We start from the raw sequence: 27,545 nt of genomic DNA, 5'->3' as shown, positions 1-27,545 counted from the left end.
GAGGCTCCCAAGGCTCCATCCCAGCCCTTGCTGCCTTGGGCAGCGCAGCTTTTGAACTTTATCCCCCAATTTTCTAGATGTGAAAATTTCTGGGTGTGACAAAGACCCTGCGGCAGCACGGGCAGGGCCCGGCTACATCCGTGTCAATTGTAGCTCTCTTCATTAATTTAATTCACGGTTTGCACGCGAAAGGCCAAGGCGATGTTCGCCCTCAGAAGGGACAAAGAACGCCCTGAGCAGCCGCGGGGCCCCGCTCCCCTCTCAGCATCCTCTCGCTGCAGTTTTCCTCGTCACCCCCGTGTTTCTGGCGTGATTTATCGCCCACATGAGTCCCTGTTACTATCGCTGTTCGCACACTCAGTGCAGCGTTTGCATCCCGGCTGAATTTGTGTGTGTGGATTAAACTCGCTCCCGGTACCACCCGTGTCCGTGACATTGCTGAGGGCGGGACGCGCCCTCTCAGCGCCCCCGCCAGCCCGAACCGCCTCGGCAGCGCCTCGTTTGGCCGTAAATCCTCCCGAAATGGGTGTCCCGAGGAACTTCCTCATGAAAACACGGAATAAACCTGCGGGAAAGGGGCGGGAAGGGCGCTGAGAAATCCCCCTGGCCTCCCCCCTCGTGCTCGCTTGGTACGTTCCGACCGCCCCCGCTCCCGGCGCGATGGAATCGCCCGGCGCGCACGGTGCCGGTGGCCGCGCCCCCAGCTCCCGTTGCTAACCAACAGTGATGTCGTCATTGCGGTGCGCCGGAAGTGGAGCGGCGCAGCCGGAAGTACGCCGGAGGAGAACCCGGAAGCGCGATGGGGTGTGATGGCGGCACCATCCCCAAGCGGCACGAGCTGGTCAAGGGGCCCCGCAAAGTCGAGAAGGTGCGAAGGGGCTCCGTGTGTGGGGGGCTGCGAGGAGAGAGAGCCCCGGCCCGGCCCGCGGTGCTGCGAGCCGGACATGGCGCTCCTGGCGCTGCAGCGGCGGGGCAGCGGCGGGGCAGCGGCGGGGCCCGGCCTGCTGGGCTCTGTGTGCGCTGTGGCGCTGGTGGCGGCTGCAGTGCGGGTTCTTTGTCTTGTGGAGGAGTTTGGACATGAGCTTCAGCAATTCCAAGGGCCGGGTCCTGCACTGCGGTCACAACAGCTCCGGGCTGGGGAAGGAGGGGCTGGGAAGCCGGGAATGGAGCCGGGGGTGCCGGTGACAGCGGCGGGACGGGAGGCCAGCGGGACAGGAGGCCAGCGGGACGGGAGGCCAGGGGGACCCGGCCTGTCCCAGCCGTGGTGTGGCAGCAGGAGCAGTGAGCGTCCCTTATACTGGCCCTGCTGAGGGACCTCGAATGCTGTGTCCAGTTCTGGCCTTTGCTACAAGAAGGGCACGGAGGGGCTGGAGCGTGTCCAGGGCAGGGAACGGAGCTGGGAAGGCTCTGGAGCCCCAGGAGAGGCTGAGGGAGCTGGGAAAGGGGCTCAGGCTGGAGCAAAGGAGGCTCAGGGGGGACCTTGTGGCTCTGCACAAGTCCCTGACAGGAGGGGGCAGCCGGGGGGGTCGGGCTCTGCTCGCAGGGAACAGGGACAGGAGGAGAGGGAACGGCCTCAGGCTGGGCCAGGGGAGGCTCAGGGTGGACAGCAGCAGGAATTTCCCCATGGAAAGAGTGCTCAGGCCTTGGCAGGGGCTGCCCAGGGAGATGGTAGAGAACTGATCATGAATTTTGCCAAAAACTTTAGGTGAAGTTATTTTATGAATTAACTTTGAGTGCGGAAATCAGGTTTGGTAAGAAACCTGGGGATTTGATGAATGCTTCAAGTATGATGGGATTTTATGCTTAAATAATTTACAAATATTTTAAAGTAATGAGGGTTTCTTCCCTTCCAGGTTGACAAAGTTGCAGAATTGGTGGCCAGGTGGTTCTACTGTGCCCTGAGCCAGGAGAAGCTACGTCGGCCCATCGTGGCCTGTGAGCTGGGCAGGTGGGAATGTTTCCACAGACACCTCAGGAGTAAAAATAAATTATAAATACAGAACATTATGGCAATCCAATGTAACCACTGCAACTTTCGTGTTACAGGTTGTACAACAAAGATGCCATCATTGAATTTTTGTTGGACAAATCCCCTGATAAAACCCCCATGGAATCTGCATCCCATATCAAGAGCATTAAGGTAACCAGGTTGTGTCTAACATGAAAAGTTAAAATAAAAGGTTAAAATCGTGAGTGGAAGTTCAGTCATGCTGTAAAATCTCCATTTCCTTGTGCTCTCACTACGTATTAAAAGGTTTAAAACAGCAAAACACAATCAAAATCAGTGGGGCAAAAAGCTTAAGGTTTGCATTCTTATTTTTCAGAATGTGACCGAGCTGAACCTGGTGGATAACCCAGCCTGGAGTGGGGACAAGGAGAGCATCAAGGGGGACAAGTACGATGACCTGCAGTGTGCACGGTTCATCTGCCCCGTGGTGGGGCTGGAGATGAACGGCAGGCACAGGTCAGCCTTGCAGCCTGGAAAGTGGCCCCTGGGCAAACTGAGCACACAGCAGGGCAAATTGAGTGGGTAATGGTGTCAGTCAGGTGCTAACCCAGGCCTTGGTGGGGAATCTCTGTGTCTGTCTGCAGGGAGTTCAAGGGACTTCTGGGTGTCCTTTCACGTTATATTCAAGAGGAAAGATAAAAGTTAACCTTTTCTTGAATGAGTTTAGATGTATAATAAAGGAGTAGACAGAGGGCAATGTTGGTAGAAAAAAAGTGATTAAATGTTGTTTGGGGGCTGAACCACAGGAGATGGGATGTGAGCTCCCTGTGAGTCACATCGAGCAGTTGGAATCATGGAATGGTTGGGTGGGAAGGGACCTTAAAGCCCCTTCAGTGCCACCCCTGCCATGGCAGGGACACCTTCCACTGTCCCAGGCTGCTCCCAGCCCCAATGTCCAGCCTGGCCTTGGGCACTGCCAGGGATCCAGGGGCAGCCACAGCTGCTCTGGGCACCCTGTGCCAGGGCCTCAGCACCCTCACAGGGAGGAATTTTTTCATAATATCCCATCCATCCCTGCCCTCTGGCAGTGGGAAGCCATTCCCTGTGTCCTGTCCTTCCATTCTTTGTAAATATTCTCTCTCCATCTTCCCTGCAGCTCCTTCAGGCACTGCAAGGCCACAATGAGGTCATTCCAAAGCTTCTCTTCTCCAAGCTGAACAATCCCAGCTCTTTCAGCCTCTCCTCACATTGTAACCCCTCCCTGTGTTAGGATCAGAATGGAGATGGGCTGCCTGTTCCAGCCCTGCAATATCTCTCCATTTTATTGCTCTGGGGCAGGGAATTTCCTCACACCCAGGTTACTTCTTTGTCTGTCACCTGAGGGATGAGAAGAGGATGAGTTCACAGCTGAATGGTTCACAGCCATTTCTTCCTCCAGAGAGGGATTAGCCAGGAGATACTCAAGATAAAAAACCAAAATGCATGTTGTGCTTTAATGTACTCAATATTTTTCATTGAATTCTTACACTGTGCAGTTTAATAATTAATTAATTAATTACCTATTTTAATGTGCTGATAGTTTGATTAAGGGCAAGAACTGTAAAGAAAGTGAGCTGTGACCTGCCAGCCCAGTCAGCACTGCACAGATCTCTCTGAGTTTTCTTAAAATCATTGTGTATTTTATCTTTTCTTTGAAGGTTTTGCTTCCTGAGAAACTGTGGCTGTGTGTTCTCTGAGCGTGCTCTCAAAGAAATCAAATCAGAAGTTTGTCACAAGGTGAGTTTTTCCAGCTGCAGAAGCAGTGGGGCCATGTGTGTGTAGATACAATTGCAGTCGCTGCTCTAAAGAGGGAGTTTTAATCTGAATGTGCAAATTGAAATGAAACTTGTAAAAGTTCTGTTCTGTGATGGCCTCAAGTACTTCTACATGGCCTTTTTTTAATAACACAATGTTTTTAAATAATTGTAAAAATAAGTATTTTTGTTCTTAGAGTTGGATTTTGCTGTAACTACTTTAGAATTTCCATTTTTTTCCCAATATTTGGTTCTAATTTCAGTTTTTAAAACAGTGATTGCTTTGGTTGTGGGGTTTTTGTTTGATTGGTTATTTTTGATTCCTGAATCCACATGGCTTGTGTCTTACCAGTGTCTGTTCTGTGTTTAAACTGGCTGTATTTTCAGAATATGTTTTGACCCCTGAATTTTTAAAGGACATTGGGTGCTGCTTTTTTACATTTTTCAGTGGGGCAAACTTTGTAGAATTCTCAGCAGTTCCATGATTTATTGTAGAAAATACAGACTTCATTTCACATTGCTGATCTCATTGTGCAGGTTTCTAAGGACAATGATGAAATTAGCAAATACTCTTTTTTCCTATCACTGCTTTCATTATCAGCAAGATTTGTGCTGGAGTTGCCACACTTGAGCAGTTATTTTTCTGTGAACACCCTGATGTTGGATGAAATATGGAATATATTTATATTAAACAAGACCTGTGAAGGGAAAACTTGTGTTGGTAAATTGTTGGCTATTGGATAGAAGGTTTATTCTCATGTTGCTGCTTGCAGTGCTCATTCTGTTCTGTCCTAATGGCTTCGTTTCCTCTTGGCAGATACTCATTTATTTTTAATGAGGTGTTTTTTGGTTGGCTTTTTTGTTTGTTTGTTTTTTGTTTTTTTGGTTTTTTTTTTTTTTTTTTTTGCATCCAAATTTTTGTTGATGGATGGGTGTAACCAGAGCAGTAGATGCAGGAATGAGATATTTTGTCCATGGTTTGGCCAGACTGATAATCTTATAAAAACCAAATGAATCCCACATGTTTTTCAGTATTTAGCTTTTTTCAGTATTTAGCACAGCCACATTTCCATGAAGCTGGTTTCACCTGCATGGGAATTCTTCACAATATTCAGAAAGATTCTTCTAGAAATAATTAAAGGGATATAATATTTAGTCTGTCATCTTCTCATTAGTGGATTTTGATGCACAAAGACAATGTTATCCAGCTGAGAGAACACATTGATTAAGGTCAAAGAGTGATTTGGTCGATTTTTGGGTGTATTCTGATACTGTTCTCCTTCAGAATCAAGGAGAGTAGAACTCTTCTAAACAGGATCAGAGAGAAGTGGTTGCTGTGCTTTGTGGCATCTAACAATTGGTTTATATCCAAAGCACTAATTAGCATATTCTGCATTTATGCAGCAATGGTACATACAGGAAAATGAACCAGAACTAATGATGAAGGAAAAGTGAAGTGTTGTGCACTGTATATGCTCAGATTAGAACCTGTTACCAGTTAATACAGTCCACTTCTGATACATGCTAAAAGAATTTAAAGTACAGAATGTTAGAATGTTATGGGTTGTCTCATAGATGTTCTGCTGCTGTTAACTGTTGTGTTTTAAGAGTTGCAATGGTTTTGGAGCAAAATGCAGCCTATGTGAGCCACAGCATTTTCTTTTTCCTGGCCTTGCCACTGTCTGTGTTCAGCCTGTGCCCATCTCACTTGTGTGTGCCGAGAGTGACATGAGGAAGGTTCAAAAAGGATAATCCTGTCTCGCTGTGGGACTCTGTATTCAGTTCCCAGCCAGCAGAATCTGTGTTTTGGCCTCATCCCGGAGGTTTGCAATGGGTGTAAAACTGGAGAAATGTCAGTGCTGGAGCTCTGTGGCCATTCCCATCCCCACAAGTGTGGAATTCAGGAGAGCTCTTCCAAAACTCTCAAGGAGCTCTTTCAAAGCTCTTTTTTGGGTGTGCCCTTCTCCTGTGAGCCCCCAGAGCAGCCTCCCCAGTCTGCTCCCTCGTAAACAGCAGTGATTTCCCACAGGGCTGTGGACAGAGATGCTGTAAGGATACACTGAAAACATTCCAAACTGAATGCAGGTATCCAGCAGACCTCTCACTGCTCAGTTTTGAGCTCAGTTTTTACTGTGGCAGCTCACACATGAAACAGAGAAATCCTTTTGCCCAGGGGTGTGCAGGTCACTAAATAAGTGTTCAGGACAAACAGGATGCACGTGCAGATTTTTGTCTGATCCAAGGAAATGGGAAACACCAAGACGATGAAGGATTGAGCATTCCTTGGCTTCTCTCAACAGCCTTTGCCACAGTACTGGATTTGAAGGAGTTTATGGAGTCTAGGGAGGAGGAACCAGGCTTTCAGAGTTCTCTTTGTTTTGCCTCAAAGAAACTTTACATGAAGAGCTGGCAATATGAAATACATGCATTATCTGCTCTACTGGAATTGTTAAAAACACTGTAGTGGTAGCAGAGGAAAGCACAGAAATGGGAGAGGAAACTGTCATGGGTGGGGGCCCATTAGTAAAGCAACTGTAATAAATATGTGAGACCATTCTTGAAGTGCTTTACCTTGAAAAGAAGCTGTTCTTTCTTCACATCTTAAGTAGCATTTTGAAGGATTCACCTAAAAACTAACATTCAAATGTGAAAACTCTAAGCCAAAGGACCAGTCAGACACTGGAGCAGTGTTGAGAAAGATTGTCTCTCATTGCCTGCAGGGTAAATGCTTTGAACTGTCTTGCCAAGATATAAAACTTCATGGGTTTGAAAGATTTGTTGAAAGAGCAATGAGAATTTTTTAGTGCTGGTTTAAGTTGGAGAGCAGGCTCGGTAGATGAAATGCTTGGGACAAATTTTATAGCTTCTACTTAGGTTTAAAAGAGTTGGAAAAGAGCTTTTGTCTGAAACAGAGCAACTTAGGAGTGCAAATACATCTTGTAATACATTTTTACACAGAAGTGGATTTTGTTTGAGCCATATTTTTGAGCTTTTGATCAGTAAGAAGGGAAAATTTAAACTCTTAACACTGTCACGTGCTAAAATGTGACTTAGTCACATTTCAGTCAGCAGGAAGAGAAATAACTTTGCTTCCAGATGTGGATTCTGTAGCAGCAGCTCTGCAGATTGGGATTACTGCTGCCTCCTGCTTCCTGTTCCTCAGGAAGAATTATTTGTGATGGAATCTGTCAGTTTAAAATTTGCACTTTGGAGCAAGCTGGTTAATTCACCAACAGCCTAAAATCAAAAGAACAAGCAAGACTGTCTCTGCTCCCTCTTTTTGTATCTGATGGGATGTTGGAGATTTCAAGTTTGTAGTGATCTGTGGATTTTGGTGGTGCCCAAATATTTTGGAATTTTTGTGGCTCCCAGGTTCTTGCATGGGCAGTTTTTGGTGCCTGCTAACTGGAAGTCTGCTATTTGACAGAAATTATGCTTTAATCTGGAAGCTGGCTCTCTTAAGAAGTTCCTATGGATGTAAAAGTATGCTAGAAGTGGTTTGGAGACAGGACAGAGGTCATGGAATTGGTGGTGGAAGTCCTGGGAGTCACTTTGAAAGTTAAGGACAAGATTACATTTAAAATGTACTTTCTTGGATCACTTCAAAGTTTATTTTGGACTTGTTTTCAGAGTCAACTAAATACACACTTGAAATGGTGCCCTAACTATGAAGCTCTGTGCCATATCAAACACTTCATGCCATGTTTAATTTAGATAGAAAGCTTTTTAAAACAGAATTTACGCACGTGGCTGTCAGATCCAGAGCTGTGTGTGCAGCAGTGGTTCCTGGAACCAGGGTCACTTTGGCACTTTCTGCTCTTAGGGCACCAAAATTAGCAAACATTTGCTGAGGTCTAAAAGTTGTGATTGATCTACTCTTAACATAGTAACACAGAATTCATGAAGGCTTTTCATGTGTGTTTCAAGGAGGTAATGTGGTCATGGTAATCACAATACTGAGTTGAATACTATTTCTTACTGATTGAGAATGGTTCGACGATGATTTCCCTAAAATTTTGTTTCAAGTACAAAATCCTTTAAGCAAAGAGGGTCATGCTGCAGAGATTTTCCTAGATTGATATGGGTAAAGTCATACCAAAATGGTCTTTTAAGAGGTCTTCTTGTGTAGGGTTTTTGCCTGGTTCAATTTCTGCAAAAGGAGCCTGTGATATATAGTGCCTGGCTATTGAATATTTAATTTTAATTCAATTTGGAAGTGATGCACAGTTGTTCTGTGTGGTGGTGCCAGGGTGAAAGCTGGGGACTGGATTTGCTGCAATGATGGCAATAAGGAACGTTCCATTCCCGTTTTAAAAGACATCATGGAGTGGATAAATGCTGGCAGTGCCCTTGAGTGGACTGGAGAGAAATTAATTATGAATATTGCTATGATTAATACATGCCAGAGACCCATTAGCTTCAGTAATGGTTTGGAGAGAGACTCTCAACAAGCTCAGCGTGAACATGTGCGTGCCTTTTATTTTCCTTTTCTTTTTTAGCTTTATTTCCCTCCATAAAAAGCATCTCCAGCAATATTTAGCCACAAGATAAGTCCTGGATTATCCATGGAACTGAGCACACGCCTTTGGGTTGAGTTTGTAAATAAATAGGGACCAGATGGCCTTTCTTTAGGTTAAAGTTCATTTGCAAGAAATGATGTTTCCAATAAACTTGTGTGGGAAAATGAGGAGTAAAGGCCCGGCAACCTGGGAATAAGTTTGTAACAAGAAACTGTCATGTCCTGTTGTTGGGTCATTTGATTTTTCTGGGAATAGGCTCGATCTGTAGCCAGTTTTCTTGTAAAAACTCAGCGATGTTTTGGGTGCATATTGAAGATTACATTGAAATTGCTCCTTTTTAAAATGTATTTGCATTTATTTATTTTATTTTTATTTATGATTTGTAGTTCTTAATCAAGTGAGTTTTCCTGGTCCCTGCCATGTGTTACTGCACTTGCTGCAGGCTCTCTGCATCCCAGTCAGGTACACTGAGATGGAAAAATGATTGAAAAATGGCTTTTTGCTCAGTTTTCCTGCAATCCTTGGCCTCAGATTTTCCCTGTCTCCTTGCCCTAAACTCCTGCAGAGACTCAGAACAGTGACTTTAAGACAAACATGCATTGCAGGATCCCTCTGTTGTTGGGAGCAAAGCCTGGGAAGGGCAGCAGTGATGTTGCCATGCTACAAAATGAAATTAGGGATGCAGCTGGCCATGGGAAATGAAAACAAACCCACACCCCCCGGTGGCATGGGCTGTGTCAGAAACTGGTTGTCACTTATGTACAAGCTCGGAAGTTTTAGCATCATTTAGCAGCTTCGTTGTTCAAAACACTTCATAAGACATTCACTGGCCGTGACTTTAATTTGTTATTTCTCCATATTTTGTCTTTGTTCAGTCACTGCTTCCATTTTATTACTTTCATGCCAGTTAGTCATGCTTTGGCTGTGAACATGAGGAACATTGACTTTTCCAGCTAAAGAAGTCATTTAATGGATTATGAACTTCCCCCCTGGTCTTCAGCATAGATTCAGACATTCTTTGGGAATGAACCCATCGCTACTGGAATAAAGAAAACCTGTTTATTTCTCTGGGAGTACAGCACTGTGCTTTACCCTTCGAGTGAAGCCTGTGGCTATAAATGTCCGTGTTTTCTGCCAGGATGCTGCACATTTAAGTTTGGGAGTGGGTTAAGCTCCCCCATCCAGCTGCATGTTGAAGTGGCTGTGCTCCTGCAGGCGCCAGTGCTCCTCGATGGGCGCCTGAGCCTGGCGCAGCGCCTTGAGCCGCAGCCGCCTCTCCAGGCACTCCATCGCCAGCGGGTTCCGTGCAGGCTCGAATTTGTTGGCAAACAAATGAGGGGACTCAATAATCCACTGCAGGTCCCCCAGGCCGTAGATGCAGATGTCTCTGACGTAATGACCTGCAGAGACAAATGGGAGGGAGGTGGCAGCGGCAGGAAGATGAACTGAAGCATTTTTTTTAGAAAGAGTTTTTTCGCCTTTTGATTTCTGCTAGAGCATCATGGAAATGGAGCTGGAGGATAATGCTACAGTATTATAAAGACAAGGGTTTGGGTTTATGTTTGTTATGTTTGTTACCTCCAGCTGCTTCCCTGCCATGTTGCTCTGCTTAATAAAATCTTGTAGTTGGGCATCAGATGCTCTGATCTCCTTATTGGGATTCCCTGCACAATCACACCTGTGCTCAGCTTGCACACTTAGAGATTTTAATTATTTCTGCATGCTTTCCATGTGCTCAGCACTATTCTTTTTTATTGTTGTTCAAATTGAAAGGATTTAACCCAATGTTGATGGAAGTACCTGACAAACATCCTTGTCAGGTAAAGCCCCTCCACTGACAACTGCTCAGTCAAATCAGTGCCCTGGTAATTAGGGGCTGCAGGAAGGGTTGTCAGTGTATGGCTGCTGTGTTCATCTCCAAATATATAAAATATCAGTAATATTTTATTATAGAAAATACGTAACTAAGATATTAATATAATGTATATCTCCTTCAATGGATACGGTGCAGTAATTTATAGGGTGCCTTGTTTTATTCAATACTTCCAAAATAAATTATATATGACCACTGAGGCACATTTAATAGCTGGTTTAAATAGTATGTAATCACCAATTAATGCTCATCAGTGAATCAAACTTGAGTTCACGATCAAAATTCACATCACCTTTGCAGCCCTTGTGTGAGGCTCCTTCTTGATCTTTCCATTTAATGGCTCTTAGGTCTCCTTGCCAGCCTGCATTGGGTGTAGCCCCTGGAGCATCTTTAAAAACAAAAGGCTCTGATAAGTTCTTTTTTACTTATTATAGGGGAAATTTTCACTGCTGAAGACATTTAACTGTAGTGAGATTATGGCTTTATTTGCAGATATTTATGTTGTAAGAACAGACATCATTGTCAGTATTACTGCTCTTTTTATTACTTGAGAGCAAAAGCTTTCATGCAGCAAAGAAACTTTTTAGCCAGCATTTTTCTAGCTCATGGTCTGCACTGCAGCAGCACTTCCCTGCAATCAAGCTTTGTTTCTCAGCCACCAGATGTGACTTTTCAAAAGGGCAGCACCAAAGCTGAAGAAATTACTTTATTTCTGCAATTCAGCGCTGTTAAGCTCCGAGTTGGAGCTCAAGGCCTCTCCCTGCCCGAGGCCTTGCCCTGCTGGGGTTATTTGTGGCAGAAATGACAAACTCTTACCAGGTAAACGATTGAGGGTGACCCAGTAGTGCTCATCAGGGCTGTAGGTGTCCCTTGACCACTCCAGCAGAGCTTTTGCCCGGGCATCACTCAGTGTGAACTCCACAAAGTCTTTAGTGAGGATGTAATAGGCACTGCCAAAATATATTGTCAGGTTATGAGGAGGTTGAGCTTTCCTGATCTTTGCTGGATACACGTATGGCACTCCAGAATGGATGTATTCCCTGTAGCTGACCTCTGTCCTGTGTTTTATGTGAAGTGGTTGGACTATCCCAGGAGTGATATTTTTACCATTCCACTTACTTTTTATGTATTGTATAATTTCTTTATTTGTTTTCAGGGGGTAATCTTGACCACACAGGTTAATAACGTAATTCCACTGAACTTTGGAGTTAACGAGGTCTCTCATGCAGTTAATATCAGCTTGTAATCTTGAAAACCCTGCATAAACAACATGTTCTCTTTTTGAGGAAATAAAAATATTTTCGAAGCAGTTAACAATGTTCTGTACAGCAGTTTTATAATCTCTGGGTGACTTTTCATCAATATGGATGCAGTAAATATTCTGAGGCATATAAATAGCTCTTAGCAGCCTCACAAACATTTCCAGCTCCTTGTGAATTGTAATAATGTACGCCAAGGAGAAATTTCCTTCTTCATCTGACAGGGGTCTGGTGATAAAATGCAGAGTCTTCAGGACTGTGGAGCAGCTGCAGGAAGTGTGAATGCAGCTGAGTGGTTTGGACTGGTAGGACTTCTGACAAAAGTTTCCAATTCTAAAGGCTGCAGGTTTCCCCACAAAAAGAGCTGAGCAAAGTTCATCTGGGTAAAAACCACACTCCGCTTTTTTGACTTGGAATTTTTGGTCATTTGGCTCTTCATAAAGTGGAACCTTTAGGTAGAAGAAGGTGTAGATGAATGTACAGACAGCAACGCACACTAAAAATCTTGATTTCTTTGCATGAAGTGGGTTCATCTTTTATTTCCAGATCCTGTCTTCTTATCATAGTCCACTTAAACATTCAGATCATCTGCAAGGAAAAGTGAGATAGAGCGAGCAAGAGAACCTTTCTGTTTATTGTTTTAAATGGATGCCATGTTAGTGCTGCATTTTTAAATGCTGGGATTACTACCAGGAGCATCTGTGTGTGCCCATGCTAAGTGCACTCAGCCCCTGGGAATGCACAGCCATGAGGTAGGAATTTTGTCTTTCCAGGACAAAACTATCTCAAAATGATAGAAAAGAACCCAAAACGGCTTTGAATTCTTCACTGCTTGCCCAAGGCAGGGCTCAGCCCATCAGGTGGGAGTTTTCTGTGCTCTGAGGTCTGGGTGAGCCCAGGGCCCCAGGGAAGAAGTGAGCTCTGAGTGCTGAGGAACAGCTGCTGCTGAGATTTCCTCAAGGCCTGGGAAACCTGAAGTTCCGCCAGAGGATCAGAATTCAGTAAATTAAATCAACAGAAAACTTATTAAATAAACAGAAGGAAGAGACTAAAACGTAATCCACAAAATACACTGGGTTTTATCCTTATAAAGTCAGCAAATGTTTCTGACTCTGAGATTTTTTTTTTTTTCCCTCTGACATCTTTGTGTTAGTGCTTTGGAAAACTGAACATGGGGACAACGCTCATTTCTTATTTTTGGCATATGTGCATAGCCTGAGCTAAGGACACAACTGCCAGTACTGGCATTCAGAAATAACCAATTTACAGCATATTGGCACAGGAGTTTTTCCATTGTGGTTTTTTCCTTACTTTTACCTTGTGGAACAGTCAGAAGAATGAGAGTGCAGCAGTCCTGAATCCCACAGCAATTACATGAAGTCTTTGTCCTTGAAGCATTTGGTATCAAAATTCCTAGAGAAAAATACCAAGGAGAAGGTCTATTGACTGCCATTAAGCTTAATAGTTAAATTCTAACAGATTTTCATTTTATTTTAAAGGTAATTAATTTTCTCTTCTTTTAATCAATGATTTTTTTAAACAAAATTCTCATTTCACCTTGAAATATTTTACATTTTGCAGCTGTCAAAATCATGTAGTATTTGGCTTTACATGGGAACAGAGAAACATGGATTTTTATAAAGATAGTTCATTAAAGGAATGCTGCTGTGGTTAGAAGCCTCAAGGTTTTCATTAGAAGGAGGTGGAAAATACTTCTTTTTATTAAAAAATCAGTATCTCCCTTAAAAGCTTGAAAATAAAGAGGGCATTGTAGTTAAAGTAGCAACAAGACATAAAATTTCAAAAGCATTAAGAACACAAATTGAACCAAGCGAAGGGATACTCCATATTCCCACATTTTTAAGATCCTTTTAGGCTTATGGGAAAGAATGTATTTATCTTTTGGTCCATATTGGTATGCACTGGATTTCATGCTGGAATGGTGCCTCTTTTCCACTGAGCATTCCAGAAAGGGGAGTTGTATGTTAGGTGGAGGACTCGTCCATTTTCCCGGGATGTTCTGTCAGCAGCTCAAAGAAAAACATGAGGAAATCAGCTCCCAGGAGAATATTTTTGCCTTCAAGCTCCTCAGGGATCCATCTACTGGGTAAACAACCTTGATGGGAGCGTTCCATCCATCTGAACAAAAAGCTGCAGCAAATCCAGTCCGTGTCAACCTTTCGATGCTGTGCAGAAAGCAGGAGAACAGGGATGCCACTGCAAGGTGAAAAGCAGGATTTTTGCAGTAAAAATGAAATACATCCTGTGCTTCAGCCCAGAGGGGGTTTCCAGGAGGACCATTACATACCCAGGGGCTGGAATTGGGGAAACACTGATTTCTGTGGAGCTGGACTTGGACAAACTCTTTATTCTGAGGGAATAATTGCAGGAGGAACATTGAGATTCCTCTGAATTAGTGAATGTCACGAGATCTCTGGGATGTCACAGGGAAGGTTCATTCTGAATATAAGAATTACACTAAAGACAGTGGGCAGCTGTAGAAATATTTGGGGTTTTATACCTGCTAAAATATAAAACATCTTAACACCAAGATTGTGGGTTCAGTCCCTGTACAGATCATTGACTTGAGAGTTGGACTCAGTGATCCTTGTGGGTGCTTTCCAACTTGGAATATTCTCTGAATCTGTCCAGAACGAGGGTGCTTGGCAGGTTTTTTCCTTAAATACAGGTTGCAAAGTGTAGTTCTAGGGAGCCAAGCTGGAACCTGCTTGTTTCATACACTTGAATTTTTATTACCCTTCAAGTAATAGCTTCTGGGGCTGTTTCGGGCTGTTAAGTGTTTACTATGGATTTTTTCCTACTGGACTGTGTGACAGCTAGAAACTGTATTTTTATGGCAGCATAAAAGTACACAAACACCCCATAATCAGGTAAGAGGTAGCAATTCCTCTGCAGTGTGAACATGTTTATGGAGAACGGCTGAATGATGAAGCCTGGCCTGCAAGAACAGAATTTGACATCTTTCAGCCTCAGGGGATATTATGGAATGAAAGCAGTGGTGTTTTGGTAGTGTTTTACCAGATTTAGAGCTGGAGTTGCAGCTCTCAGTGCCACTGGATATGAAATTTGTTGTTTAGCAGGATCCTCTCACCCCTGTCTGCTGGCAAGGATTATTCTCCCAGGTTTCCTCCTGCCCTTGAGGAGCAAGAGATCCCATTGGGAATGTCCACTGTCCATAACCCAGTCTGGGACTATCTTGCCCTTGAGTCTTATTATGCAAGAGTGCCATGATAGGTATTTTATGTTAGCAGAATGTCTTTGAAACTCAGCATTTCTTATGTTATGCACAGGTTTTCTAAATCTGGAGGATGAAGTTGTATGAATTTTTTTTAAGAAATAGGGATTTTCAAGCACCTTCGGGGATGCTTTTAAGGATATTACTTAACAGAAAATTGTTGTAAGCCTAAGATAGTCCATCTCAATTAACAAAGTAAACTCCAGAGGAAAGGGGAATTATGATGATGCCTGGAAAAAGCCTGTGAAATGTCAGCTCAGCTCACTGAGACCCCATTAGCACATACTTGGCTGTGCATTTTGTTGTAACAATTCGTTTTGCTTTTTGCTGTTTCTTCCTGCCATTGCATTTAGGACTGCATCACTGCACCTCTAAACGTTCTGTTTTCTCTGTGCTCTTTGCATTTGCTTAATATTAAAGTTTAGATAAAGTTTGTTTTGTATGACCTCGTGATTTAGTGAGACAAATGACTTGGGAATGCTTCATCTTCTAATATGCTGAAAAAGCATTAAATTCTTAATTCAACTTTTTTTTATATCTGTTTTTTTTGTTTGAAAGGTATTTATGCAGTCATTAATGTACACATTTTATAAACGGGGAGGACTGATTCAGTCCTTAAAAAATGTTAAAATAAATGTTTTTAAGTGCTTTTTCCATTGTTTTGTTTTTTGTTTAAACGGGTGTCAGGATACAGAGTCTGCTTCTGGGTTTTGAGATGCATTGAGTAAAAACATTTCTCCATCAAACCCAGTTATTTAAACCATTCTGATTTTAAAACACTGCATTAGAATTGACATATTCAACAAATTTATGGAGTTTTAGTGTTCATGTTTGCTATTTTTCCTGTTACGTTTTTCTTTTTCCTTGTGTATTTGACCTCATAGTAATTTAAAACAAACACTATGAAAGCTATTTAAACCCTTAAGTTACAGGGCTGTAAAAAAATTAAGTTGCATAAATACTGTGAGTTTTAGAATACAAACAATTAGAAGCAATGATCTCCATCCTTTTGTGCATCCGTGACAAGGTGAAGAAGGGAAAAAACATTAACCTTACTGCAGATTTGAGTATTTTCTAAGAAAAATTGCCACTTTACATAAGGAAAAAGCAAAAACCGAAATGCTGCGATGCAATTGATGCAGCCTTACCTCGTCCAGAATTAGCCAGGAGACGGCAGCATAATAAAGATAAATCCAGGGTCTCATTGTCCTTCAGCAGGAGCCGGTGTCCCTCATCCCGATCCCAGTTAACCATTAAACGGGAATGTTTTCACCCCGCCTTCCCTGCAATGTTTAGCATATTTATCCCGCAGGAATTCTCGGTAGCTTCAGGAAGCGGGGAAACTTCTCCGGCCGAGGCAGCCTGGAAAGGGCTGGAATCAGACGGGTGGATGCGGAGGAGGAGTATTGCCGAGGAGCAGGAATAACTGCTGTGCCCCCGAGCCTTTAACCTGTGCCCCTGGGCTGTGACAGCTGAGCCCGCTGGCTGGGAAAACTGGGAACCCGCCTCCTCCTCTTCCTCCTCCTCCTCCTCCTCCTCTTCCTCCGCCTGCCCTTAACTATTCGCCTGCCGAAACTTTCCAGTTCGGAGCCAAGAATTGCAGCAGGGAATTGCTGCTGCCGGGCATTTGCAGTGGCTGGAGGCTGAAATGAGAATAAATGGAAGGTCTCCTTGAAACACAGACCTCGCTTGGGATAAGCACCTTAGCGTAAGTTAGCGAAAGAATTGAAGGTGTAAGTTAGCGAAAGAATTAAGGGTGAGTGCCTTTATAAATGTAACCACTTCTGCAAAACAGGGATGAAGCCCTGAGTGGGCTAAGGAGGTAAAAAAGGAAGGGGTTGAATGTAACTGCTGCCACTTCTGCAAAACAAGGTCTAACCCTGGTGGGGTAAGGAGACAAGGAGGAGGCTTAAGTGTGACTGCTCTGTCTATAAACGCTTCTGTGAGCAAAGGTCCAGCCCTGCTGGGCCAGGAAAATAAGAAAGGGAGCTGATACAAAAGGCTAGAAAAACAAATTGTGTTGTAATGGATAGGAAATGGAATATAATCAATAAAGCATAGGTATATACAGAATAAAAGTCTTCTAACAGTAAAGTTAGGTGTGTGTGATGAATCTCTGTGATAGGACCATGTGCCGTGTTTGTAACCCTGAGATAAAGAAACCACAAGTTGTGTAAGACCCCAGCCCTTACGACTCTTAACTTTTAGGTAAGCAAACAAGGCACATGCCAGAATTGTAAAATTATAAAAGTCTGTGTAAAATGAACCACAGGCAGACACGAACATGGAGGTGTTGAGCCCTGCATGTTCTCTGGTGCCAATAAAGGTGTGCTTTGCTTTACTTTACAGTCCCTGCTATGGAGCAGCAGATTGCTTTGGAGCATCCTTCACACACAGAGGGTTTGCTGTTACAGCCTTTTAAAGGTTCTTAGGGGGTTTAATAAGTTGAAAGCTGAGTTTAAACGTACTGGGATTGGGAGGAAACTTTCTGATAAAAATACCATGTTGTTCAGAAATAAATGGAGAGAAAACCTCGAAGTAAGTTACAGCACAGCTGCAGGTTTGACAGGTACAAAATTATCACTGATTTTAAGAGAAACTCTGTAAATTGAGGCTTTTTCTTGGACTGGTTTTGAAGTAGATGCTGCAGCTGCTGAGTGGAAGTTCATGTTCTGTGAATCAGTAGGTGGGAAATTTCCACTGCTCCCAGGTTGTCCTTTACTCTCTGACCCCTTGCATGTCTGGGTAGGGTGACAATGTAAAAAACCATGTTCTGCAAATCTGACACTACTGAACTTTTAATGGCTAAACCTCTGGAAAATTCTTTCTCTTAAAACTTGTTTAGTTAACTGTGGCAAGCAACAATAATCTTTAATACACAAGTTTGTGTGGCTGGGAGATGAACAGTGAGATGATCTGTGATGTTCAGTCCTTTTGCTAAATACCTGCCCTGTTTAAAGAGGGACAGTCAGGTTTTGGCCATCCATGTCCCATATCCTGGTGGGAATTGTGCATTTCCTAGTAATGGTCATGTTCAGGAGCGCTGCAGGAACTCAGTGTTTAAAATTTGGGAAAGAGTCTTTAGGTTTCTCTGAAGACATTAAACTGTAGCACTGGTGTAAACATTTAGATATGAAAACGTATTTGCCTGTTGTTTATTTGTATTATATTAAGACTGGAGTAGTCATGCACAGAACTACATTTTAGATGCTATAAAAAAATCAGTGTGTCAATGTAATTTACACAAAGAAATAATATACAACTCTTGTCTTAGGCAGCCGAAACTGTAAACTCTAGAATTCAGGAAGTCATCTTAAATAAAGAGTTCATTATTTCTTAAAAAATTCCGTGTTTTATACTTTAAGAAAGATAAGAACTATCTCATTTAGGAATGTCCTCTATTCAAGGTGCTAAGAACTATAGCAAGTACCTTCATATATGTTTAAAGTCCCAAAATAAACAAGGTACAGCAAAGGAGACGCTGTGATATCATAAAACAAACATCTACCCCAAGACCTTAATTAATCTGAAAGAGCAAACATCTGAATTTGCAAAACTGAAATTTCTTTCTGCTTTTTATCTCGTTATTAAAACACTAAGATGTTTGGAAGGATATGGTCTCTGACATAATCCAGTGTTGTCATGGCAAAAAATTACCTGTTTCAGGGAATGGAAAGAGAACACTGTCTTTATTTCCCTGTTTCTTGTAAATACTTTTCAGTTTTGAACAATTCCACCTGTGTTTTCCAGATGGGAACCTGGATTTGGTTGCTCTTTCAAAATGCAACATTTAATAAAATTAGAATCTACTGACAAAATAGGTTTGAAAAATGCTGTATTAGGAAACACCCTAGAAAAGAAATTGTGGGGCTTCTAGAACTGAATTCGTGGGGTTTCTTGATTTTGGAGCCTTCTCACTCCCAAGTGTGAGATCACACCAGGCCAAGACTTCTCACTGAGTAGAAATGGAAAAATATTTGTTGTGTGTGACTTCTCTTCCTGCCTGCCCTCCTGTGCCTCTCTCTAACCCTTGCTTCTCCTCTCAATCTGACCACTTGGGTTCAGGTTCGTTTTTGAAGCTGTGCTCAGCTTTTGAGCAAAGTCCTGCCCATATGTTCTTTCATTTGTTTAATTCCTGCTGCAAATACAGGAGTAACCTTTCGAAACCTTTGTTTAGAAAAAGAAGAAGAGTAATAGCAGAGGCAGGATTATAAATTAATCTTGCAGATTAGCAGAAAGCTTCTGCATTTAACAAAATAACCAAAAAAACCCCCCCCAAAACCAACCAAATAACCAAAAAAAAAAAGAAAAAAAACCCAACCAAAAAACAAGCAAATTGAGATCTTGGACAAGAAAACATCATGGTCAAATGTGCTCATACATCAAATGATTGCAAATGTGCACAGGGAAACATCTGTGCCTTCAACCATGAAACAAATGTGGAAGTACACAGAGCACATTACAGCCATTATCCAGATTAATTTATGAAAGTAGTTGGAAACTTGGGAGTGTTTGATAAATCAGATAAGGGTCTGCTCTCTGTGGTACAATCCAATGAGACAGCAAGGCAAGGGTAATGAATTATTCTGCTTTTGTGACCCCTTTTTATCCCCACAGTATAGAAATAATAATAATAATAATAATAATAATAATAATAAGTATAGTACAACACCTTCACGTTTTCCTGTCTACCAGCTGAAGAGAAAAACTTGCAGTCTGTTCCACATGTAGAGGAATAACACCAAAGGTGGTGTCCCTGGTCAGTGTAAAGGAACTTCTCCCATCAGTTTTTGTTTCTTATCTCACTAAGCTGAAAGACAAATTCTAGAGCAGAATGGCATCAAGGTCTTAAATGCATTCATGACTGAAAATCAGAAAGTGCTTTTGGGTTTTAGCTGTGAGGTTCAGAAAATGGAGTAGATTCTAATTAGGAGTACTTTTAAGTACATTTGTGCCGGTAATGCAAGGAACCCATGAACAGAAAATACACTAAGGGACCTTATTTTTCATGAAAAAAAGAAGAATTAGTGCAGAGTGTTGTTTATAGGAGACAGAAAAATAAATATGCAATTTTGTCCTTTTTTTTCATCAAGTGTGGTGTTCCCTTTCAAGAGGAAGATGTGATTATCCTTAATGGTAATAAAGAAGATGTGGAAATCCTGAAGAAGAGGATGGAGGCGAGAAGACTTAAAAGTAAATTAGAAAAGGTAAGATTTTTATACATTATTTATTACAGAATTGGAAGAATTCTTGTCTGCAATGAATCTGCTCTTAGATTTGCTGATCTTTATGCAGATGGAGGAATTCACTCTGTGAGCTGTGTTGTATTTAAGCACTACTTTGAAAAGCAGTGGGGTTTTTTGTGTGTATTTTGCCAAGAACATCCTGAAGTCGTACATCCTCAACTTTCTTCTGCCCAGCAGGCAATGCCCTGTGCTCTCAAAATGAGCAAAATGGACTCTGTGCCAGCAATACTCCAGGGTTTCCTTGAAATGAATTACCTCCAGTAATGAGCTACGTCATCCCTGTAGTTCTTGTGGCAGTTCCTGATGATGGCATCAGTTTTTTGATCTTATAAAATAAGATGTCTTTTATTGGCCTCTGCCAGAAACAGGATGTTGGGATCTGTGCATTCCTGGGCTGATGATGTAAGTGTGGAAATTTATCATGTTTTGTGGTTTTCCCAGGCAGTGCAGCAGAGCTGCAAGGACTTGATTCCCACCTAATTCCCACCATGCTGTTGAGGCCTTTGCATTTTTTTATCTGACCAGGTAAAATGAGGTGGAAATCAAGTCCTTGCAGCTCTGCTGCACTGCCCTGTGAGGTGGGAGCTGTTCCGTGGTGCTGAGCTGTCAGATGACACTTCTGCATGTGGGAATTTTTTCAGCACTGCTGTTTTTCCCTGAACTGCTTCCTGGAGGATGCCAAAGCAAGCAAACCTTTAGTGCTGACTCAGGCCAGGGTGCTCAGACTTAGCTGGATCTCAGGAACGTGAGCCATTGTCTGATGCTTTCAGCATCTGAGACTTGAGATGGAGGTTTCATCCCTTGATTTTGCCATGCAAATATTTCCCTAGTTTGTTTTAAAACAAATCCTTGTTTCCTTGCCAGGGAGCATATGATTCCTGCTCCTCACAGGGCCTTTATTCATCTGGGCCAGTACAGCATTGCTGGGCCTGGGCAATACATCCAAAGGATGGTTTTCCATAAAAATCCTGCTGTTCTGTTTCCTGTTTTTCATAGTCTCTGCATATCATGTCTTATAGCTTCTGGCATAAGAATGATAATCTCATGGTGTCTATTCAGGTGGGTTTTCTTTTTTTTCCCCCCCCTCAGTACTCAGTAGTTAAAAGTTTTGGAAAAAAAAATTTTATAATTTGTTGCTAGACTATTGCAGATCTTGGCAGATGAGTGCTCAGCCCCAAAAGCAGTGGTTGGTTGCACTTGGTTTGCTTTAGGAACAGGGTCCTAGCAAAGCACCTGTAGCTTTGGGTCAAATAATTTTGAATAATCTGAAAGTTGATGCTGTCCCCAACTTCTGCTCAGCAGAGAAGTACCTGAATGTCCAAGGCAGTTGTGGCTTTTAGGGTGACAGCCCAAAAGGACACCGTGCCCTGGTCTTGGGGCTCTGTGCTGTGGGGGAACATGCAAATGGGATTTGTTTGGTTAGATGAGAATTTCAGGACAGGATTTGCAAATCTCTCAGCAGCCTCAGGTGGTGACCTTGGTGCCCCAGCTGGTCCCTGCAGCTGGAACCAGCCCCTGCTGTCACTGGCACCATCTGAGACCTGGGAGCTCCATCCCAGTGTCAACACAATTCCCAGTTTGTTATTTCCTCCTCAGTTCCTTCTGAGCAGGCTCAGTGGACTTGCTGTGTTTGGAGCAGGAAGCACAAACTCCTTTTCTTTATCCCCATGAGACAAATCATCAGGAAGATGCAGCTGGCATTAATACAAAAATTTATTCAAGCTCAGCTCTGCCACTGTGCCCATAGTGAAACACCTCTATGAATACACACATCCATAGAGCTACAGACTTCTCCTTGGAAATCCACCCGTAACAAAAGGTGGAAATCCCCTGCACTGAGGTTTTCCAGGTACCTGAAGGCGAGGCTGGATGGGAATGGTCTATGGAAGGTGTGTGTGCCCGTGGCAGGGGTGGAATGGGGAGCTTTAAGGTCCTGCCAACCCAAAACCATTGAGTGGATTTCTCACACCAGGAGAGCGACGTTTGCAGGCAGAGCCGTGATCCTCTGCCACCACCTCCTGGCTCAGCTTTGCAGCAACATTTGCTGGGGCATTTTTTCCCTCGAGCATTAATCCTTTGCTTCACAGCAGGGATTCTCCTGAGTTTTAGAGCAGAATTAAATATATTTATTTTCTTTGAGGTTGTGCAGCTGTCTTAAAACATGTTCACAATTCAGAATGTATCCAGTGAGAATAATGCTAATGACTGTTGTAATACATCTTTCTTTTTCAGCTTGGCATTTATGTAATCAAAGCCAGTAATGGGATTCTTCTTGTTTTTTTCTGTTTTTTAATCTGTACAAACATAAATTAATTTGGAAAATCTGCTGCACAGATGCTTTTAAAAACTTTAGATTAACTACATGCATCCTGTCTTCCCAAGCAATGCTACAGCAGAGGGTCCAGTTATTGGCTGGTACCCAGGAGAAATTTTTTTATGGACCAGACAAAATTTAGTGAATACGAGATTCAGGATTCTCCTGAAATTTTTCTTGAAAAACATCTTTATTGATTACAATTAATTGTGTCTTATTAATGTTGTACAATTTGCTGCCCTGCTGTGTGGGTTCAGATTATCAGTTAATAACACACCCACCTTTCAAAGTATGCAAAGCAAAATATTAAATCCAGACAAATCCAGTTTTGTCCTGTAGTTTTCTTTAATGTAACTGCAGGGTTCCCAAGAGTATTAATTTTTCCATGTAGAAATAATACAAAAAATGTGGAAAGAAAAGCTCCACTGGGTAAGAGATAAAAATGTACTGAATTCAATTGTGTGTTTATCAAATATGAGTTGGGAGTTTTATCTCCTTTCAGTCCCTTACCAGGTTTCTGCTTGTGTTGTTTCAGAAATCAAAGAAATCTAAGTCAGCAGGAGCAGCTTCTCAGCAAGAGACCTCTGCAGGTAATACAGCTCCCAATTCTGTGTCACCTTCTGAGTCTTGAAGCTGATTCAGGATTTCATTTTTTTGGCTTTTTTTATTCTTTTAGATTCTCCAGGTCCCTCAAAAGCTAAGAATGGAAAGGATTGTGTCAATTCCAGCTCTGGGGAAAGCAGGCAGATTGTCTTCACCAAAAGTTCAGGTTGGTGGTTAATCTTAATGTGAAAAATGGGACCAGATCTGCTTGTTTTTGTCATTCTAACACTGCTTTAGTTTGGGAACTTGAATGGATGAGCTTAGAAATTCTTATTTACACGGTCCAGGGTTTGGCATGTCTGTTTTGTTGGCTGCGAGGTGGTGGAGGAGAATTTGCAGTTTCCTGATGTACAGCTGGTCAAAAACTATGTTATGGCACTTTATTTGGATGAATTGTGTTAAAAATCCCTGATTATTTAACTTTTAGTCCTCGTTTTATCTGCTAATTTGCTATGTGTCCTTGGGAGCACTGGAACAGAACTTCAGGATGCACTGATGAACCTACAGCAGCCTTGAAGCTTGGAGTAAACTTGGCAGCCCTTAAACCCAAAGGATGGTGCCCTCTCTTTATTTAATATTTTTCTGCTATTTAATGTCCCCATACTGGTATTTTCACACAGAATGGGTACATTTTTAAGGTCAGTCTGAGGTTTCTGTGGGAAGTATTAAATCCTCTACGTTAAAAAAATCAGAATAATTTGAAGAATCTGACAGTGATGATCCATAGATAAACTGGGAGAAGCTGAAATTCTGTCAGCAATGCCTGACCTGCCCTCTGCTGTCTGCTTTTATACAGGAGAGACTTTTAAAAATACTTCATCCCAGATGATGATAATTGCTCCTGGATGTTGAGCAGCCTCATATTTGTAATAATGAAAATGAATTCGTTATTTTCTGAGGGTGTAAAAGAAAAAAAAAAGTGCCTTTTGAAACTGCTGTTTCTGCCTGCTGTTACATTGACCAGCAAGAGATTAAAAAGAGGAGAGAGAGGAAAATAAAGGAAAATCCATGAGGAATGGCAGTAGCATGGGAGTCAATTTGTGAACACGGCACCCTGAGGTTTCTGGGCTTGTATTCTTCCAAATCCAGGGTTTGGCAGCGCTTTCCAGACAACTGTTGGTGGCATTGCAAACGTTCTGCAAAGCTGAACAGGGTCTGGTCTGTGAGGATTTGGGGTTGCACACACAATTCCGTGAGGATTTGGGGTTGCGCACACAATTCTGTGAGGATTTGGGGTTGCACACACAATTCCGTGAGGATTTGGGGTTGCACACACAATTCCGTGAGGATTTGGGGTTGCACACACAATTCCGTGAGGATTTGGGGTTGCACACACAATTCCGTGAGGATTTGGGATTGCACACACAATTCCGTGAGGATTTGGGGTTGCACACACAATTCCGTGAGGATTTGGGGTTGCACACACAATTCCGTGAGGATTTGGGATTGTACACACAATTCCGTGAGGATTTGGGGTTGCACACACAATTCCGTGAGGATTTGGGATTGTACACACAATTCCGTGAGGATTTGGGATTGTACACACAATTCCGTGAGGATTTGGGATTGCACACACAATTCCATGAGGATTTGGGATTGTACACACAATTCCGTGAGGATTTGGGATTGTACACACAATTCCATGAGGATTTGGGATTGCACACACAATTCCTGGGAGCCCCTGTGCCTGAGTTTCACTCAAGATGTCGAGTTTCTGTGTTCATTTCTTTGCACCAGACTTGGCTTTTTCAAATACCCTTCTGCAGCTTGGGAGATGAAATAGTCAAAAAAAACCCCTTTTTTTTTTATGTAGCAGTAGATAAAATACACTGAGAAAAACGGTATCAGAAACAGAGGATGGGCATTTCCCTACTACGAATATAAAATGATGCAGACCTTTGTTGTTGGTCGTAACTTTGCAAAGAATAAGGGGAGCAGAGGGATTCCCTGGGGGAGGTGTGGCACAAGTTCTGCTTTTGGCATTTGATAGCTGATTTCTAAACAATACTGCAGGCTGCTGGGGGCTTTCATGTTGCTTCAGACCAGAGCTCAGAGCCAATTTTCACACAGAGGAATAAATGTCAGTACTGAATTGCAGCTCAAGGGATTTACAGAATTCCTCTCTCAAGATTTCTAAATGTATTTTGAGTATGAATTCTAAAGGCTGTTGAGTCCAGTTATGGGAGCTATTTATGAGAGACCTGAAAAATGTGTATGTTTTAATTTTCAAACACTGTTTTTCATCTTTGTTTAAATACCTTTGTACACTGTAAGCTGTCATGCTTCATTCTATTCCTTCTTCCCCTCAGAGAATGGAAATCCATCAGTCCCAGGAAAAGTCAGTAAAGCTTCTTCCACCACCACCAAGAGATCCATTGCAGACAGCGAGGACAAGTCTGAGGCTTACAAATCTATTTTTACAACTCACAGCTCAGCAAAACGTTCCAAGGAGGAGTGTTCCAACTGGGTTACTCACACAGCTTACTATTTCTGAAACCATGAGGAGCCTCAGTGGAGCAGCCCCTGCTCTTCTCCTCCCCCAGGGCTCTCTGTCCAACTCTGATACAGAACTTTTGTGGTGGTCTCATCCTATCTGGAGTTACTCTCTTTGTAAGTTATTTGTAAACCTGTTCACAGCTGATGAACCTGTGTTAGCTGGATGGCTAACACATTCTGTTAAATAAGAAGTAGACCAGCAGAATCCATGTTGTAGCAGCAGATCTCATTCTGAAATGTTGGATTTTTTGCACAAAAATTCTCTTTTCTCCTCCCAGTTGGATGTTGTGATCCTCAGTCACAGGGCTGTGTCCTCAGGAGGAGCAGGGAGGGGGAAGTTCCTGCTCTCCTGTTGATTTGTGCCACCACTGTAATTACAGTTTTCAATGTATAACTACAGAATTCAAACCCTCTGAAACTTTCTGACAGCAAAAAGATAAATAATGCTTTTTTTTGTCAAGCCAACTGGGCCCTCAGTAGAACTATATGCTTCTGAAAGGTCTGTAGGTATTTTCAAATAATTTACCTTTTGACAGAATAGATGAGAGAGCACAGTCATGAAAATGTTTGTGCAACATTCTTGTCCATATTGCTGTAGCCTGTTTTTAACAGCAGAATATTCCCTTGTCAATGCTTGAATCCCATAATACCTACATGGAATGACCAGAGGGAAGGTTGGAAGTTTTTCACTTTCCTCCCTCTTTTAAAATTGAAATCTGCTTTTTAAATCTTGGCACAAACTAACCAGAAGAGAAATGCAGAAAGGAGGAGGCTTTTAAAACCACTGCATGAAGTTACCTTGTTACCTTTGTGTGTGAAAATGATTCATTATCCTTGTAATTTATTTTTTAAAGTGTCCCCATTTATAATTGGCAGTAGTTACCTGGAGATTCAAATGCTGTGTTGATATTTGCATAGGTGGTCTCCATGATTCAAAGAGGTTGAATGAAACTGCTTGGATTTTATTATTATTTTGATGGGTATAATTAAAAATTGGCTTGCTGTAGAATTTGTGTGGTGGTAAGAATTTTTGTTTTCCAGAGATGTCAGCACATCAAACAGTTTGAGGTTTGCTGGAGCTTCCAGGAAGCATTCAGGCACATTTTGTATGCATAGCTAGGAATCAACTTTGTTCTCCTTGTTCTGTATTCTTTTCCTTATTATCCTTTATTATTTGTTGCTTACAGATAATGAATTTCTGCACTAGAGGTGTCCCATAGTAAGGCTTTTATTTGCAGTCTAATTCTGTTTGACAATACATGTTAAAATCCTATTAGTGTTTTATAGGACTGCACTTTTCTTCTACTTACAGCAGTTATAAATCCTAAAGGGAATTAATTTAAGGCTTTTGATTTAGTTTTTACTTTGCTAAAAAATACACAGGGAAACACAATATTTAGTTTTGCTTCTCTTTTCTTAGTGATATCAGGCAGAGTCCAAGCTGTTGGTCCCAGGTTTTCCTGCCCACTGGGCCATAATAGTGACTCCTTTTCTGAGTCTGATCTGCTCATCTATTAAAACAAATTCCTGGCTAATAAGTTGGTTAATGTGTAGATTCTTCCTGTACCCCTGCGTTTATCAGCTCATGCTCTGCCTCTTTGCCATGGTTGTGTCCAATATTCCTCCATCCCCACGTGGGGGACGGAGCTCTTCAAACACTTCTGGGTTATGGAAGTGTTTTCAGTGGGGACTTCTCCTTCCCTTTCCAAAACTCCAGCTGTGAAGGAATGTGATGTATTGTTGGCATGTGAAACACTGTTGGAATGTGAAATATTTCTGGCCTGTGGTGCAGTTCTTGCCACAGCTGGCGTCGAACAGGAGCCCAAAGTGCCACTTGTGCTGTTGGCAGCCCGGGATGGGCAGCGGGCGCTGGAACGTTGACTTGGCAACTTTTAATGGATTCAAGGGAATAGTTTGCTGGAGGATGTTTGCTTTGTTGTGGTTTGCTTTTTGTTGGAGAGGGCAATTTAATTTTCTTTTAATGTAGGTGAATTTGAATGCTGGTGAAAGTTGAAAACTGCGGAAGTCTTGGAATCTGAAATCTGGGGTTTTGAGATGCCACATGAGTCTCCTGCAGCACTGCGTCCATGGGGCTGTTCTGGGGAATTCATGGGACAGTTAGTTTTGTTTCCATGCTGTTCAAGCCTTGGCCTCTCTTCTGAAAAGCTCAAAAAAGCATCCAGTTAGTGGCAGTTGTATAATAGGGGGCTGTTTTTGTGGTGTGGAACCTGCCCTCT

General features: G+C 42.4%; 2 protein-coding genes across 4 annotated transcripts; one reads left to right on the top strand and one right to left on the bottom strand.

The window, feature by feature from the left end:
• The first annotated feature begins 758 nt into the window (after window positions 1-758).
• Window positions 759-26,317, top strand: RTF2 (replication termination factor 2). The gene is made up of 9 exons (XM_048321689.1): window positions 759-868; window positions 1,854-1,948; window positions 2,047-2,140; window positions 2,325-2,464; window positions 3,646-3,724; window positions 19,743-19,856; window positions 22,745-22,799; window positions 22,886-22,978; window positions 25,122-26,317. The coding sequence occupies exons 1-9, from the start codon at window positions 800-802 to the stop codon at window positions 25,304-25,306; spliced, it is 924 nt and encodes a 307-aa protein (XP_048177646.1). The 5' UTR covers window positions 759-799; the 3' UTR covers window positions 25,307-26,317.
• On the bottom strand, window positions 9,084-16,356 carry LOC125334636 (beta-1,3-galactosyl-O-glycosyl-glycoprotein beta-1,6-N-acetylglucosaminyltransferase 7-like). 3 transcript variants are annotated; one of them, XM_048321687.1, is made up of 6 exons: window positions 15,798-16,356; window positions 13,510-13,610; window positions 12,711-12,806; window positions 10,951-11,981; window positions 10,427-10,522; window positions 9,084-9,661 (listed from the first exon to the last, which is right to left on the bottom strand). In XM_048321687.1, the coding sequence occupies exons 4-6, from the start codon at window positions 11,924-11,926 to the stop codon at window positions 9,429-9,431; spliced, it is 1,305 nt and encodes a 434-aa protein (XP_048177644.1). In that variant the 5' UTR covers window positions 11,927-11,981; window positions 12,711-12,806; window positions 13,510-13,610; window positions 15,798-16,356; the 3' UTR covers window positions 9,084-9,428. The 3 variants fall into 3 exon arrangements, with proteins under 3 accessions (XP_048177644.1, XP_048177645.1, XP_048177642.1); XM_048321688.1 differs by lacking the exon at window positions 13,510-13,610 and having other exon boundaries at window positions 12,705-12,806; XM_048321685.1 differs by lacking the exon at window positions 13,510-13,610.
• Window positions 26,318-27,545: the final 1,228 nt, after the last annotated feature.

Source organism: Corvus hawaiiensis, chromosome 17 (genome assembly GCF_020740725.1).
Source record: "Corvus hawaiiensis isolate bCorHaw1 chromosome 17, bCorHaw1.pri.cur, whole genome shotgun sequence".
NCBI lineage: Eukaryota > Metazoa > Chordata > Aves > Passeriformes > Corvidae > Corvus > Corvus hawaiiensis.
This window is presented reverse-complemented; position numbering and strand designations above follow the sequence as displayed.

Excerpts from the sequence above, each read along its gene's own strand:
- RTF2 (XM_048321689.1), top strand. The coding sequence starts at position 800 with ATGGGGTGTGATGGCGGCACCATCCCCAAGCGGCACGAGCTGGTCAAG. Across the intron at positions 3,725-19,742 it reads AATCAGAAGTTTGTCACAAG|TGTGGTGTTCCCTTTCAAGA; the intron begins GTGAGTTTTTCC and ends TTTTTCATCAAG. Across the intron at positions 19,857-22,744 it reads TTAAAAGTAAATTAGAAAAG|AAATCAAAGAAATCTAAGTC; the intron begins GTAAGATTTTTA and ends GTGTTGTTTCAG.
- LOC125334636 (XM_048321687.1), bottom strand. The coding sequence starts at position 11,926 with ATGAACCCACTTCATGCAAAGAAATCAAGATTTTTAGTGTGCGTTGCT. Across the intron at positions 10,523-10,950 it reads CACCCTCAATCGTTTACCTG|ATGCTCCAGGGGCTACACCC; the intron begins GTAAGAGTTTGT and ends TTGTTTTTAAAG. Across the intron at positions 9,662-10,426 it reads CTCACACAAGGGCTGCAAAG|GTCATTACGTCAGAGACATC; the intron begins GTGATGTGAATT and ends TTGTCTCTGCAG.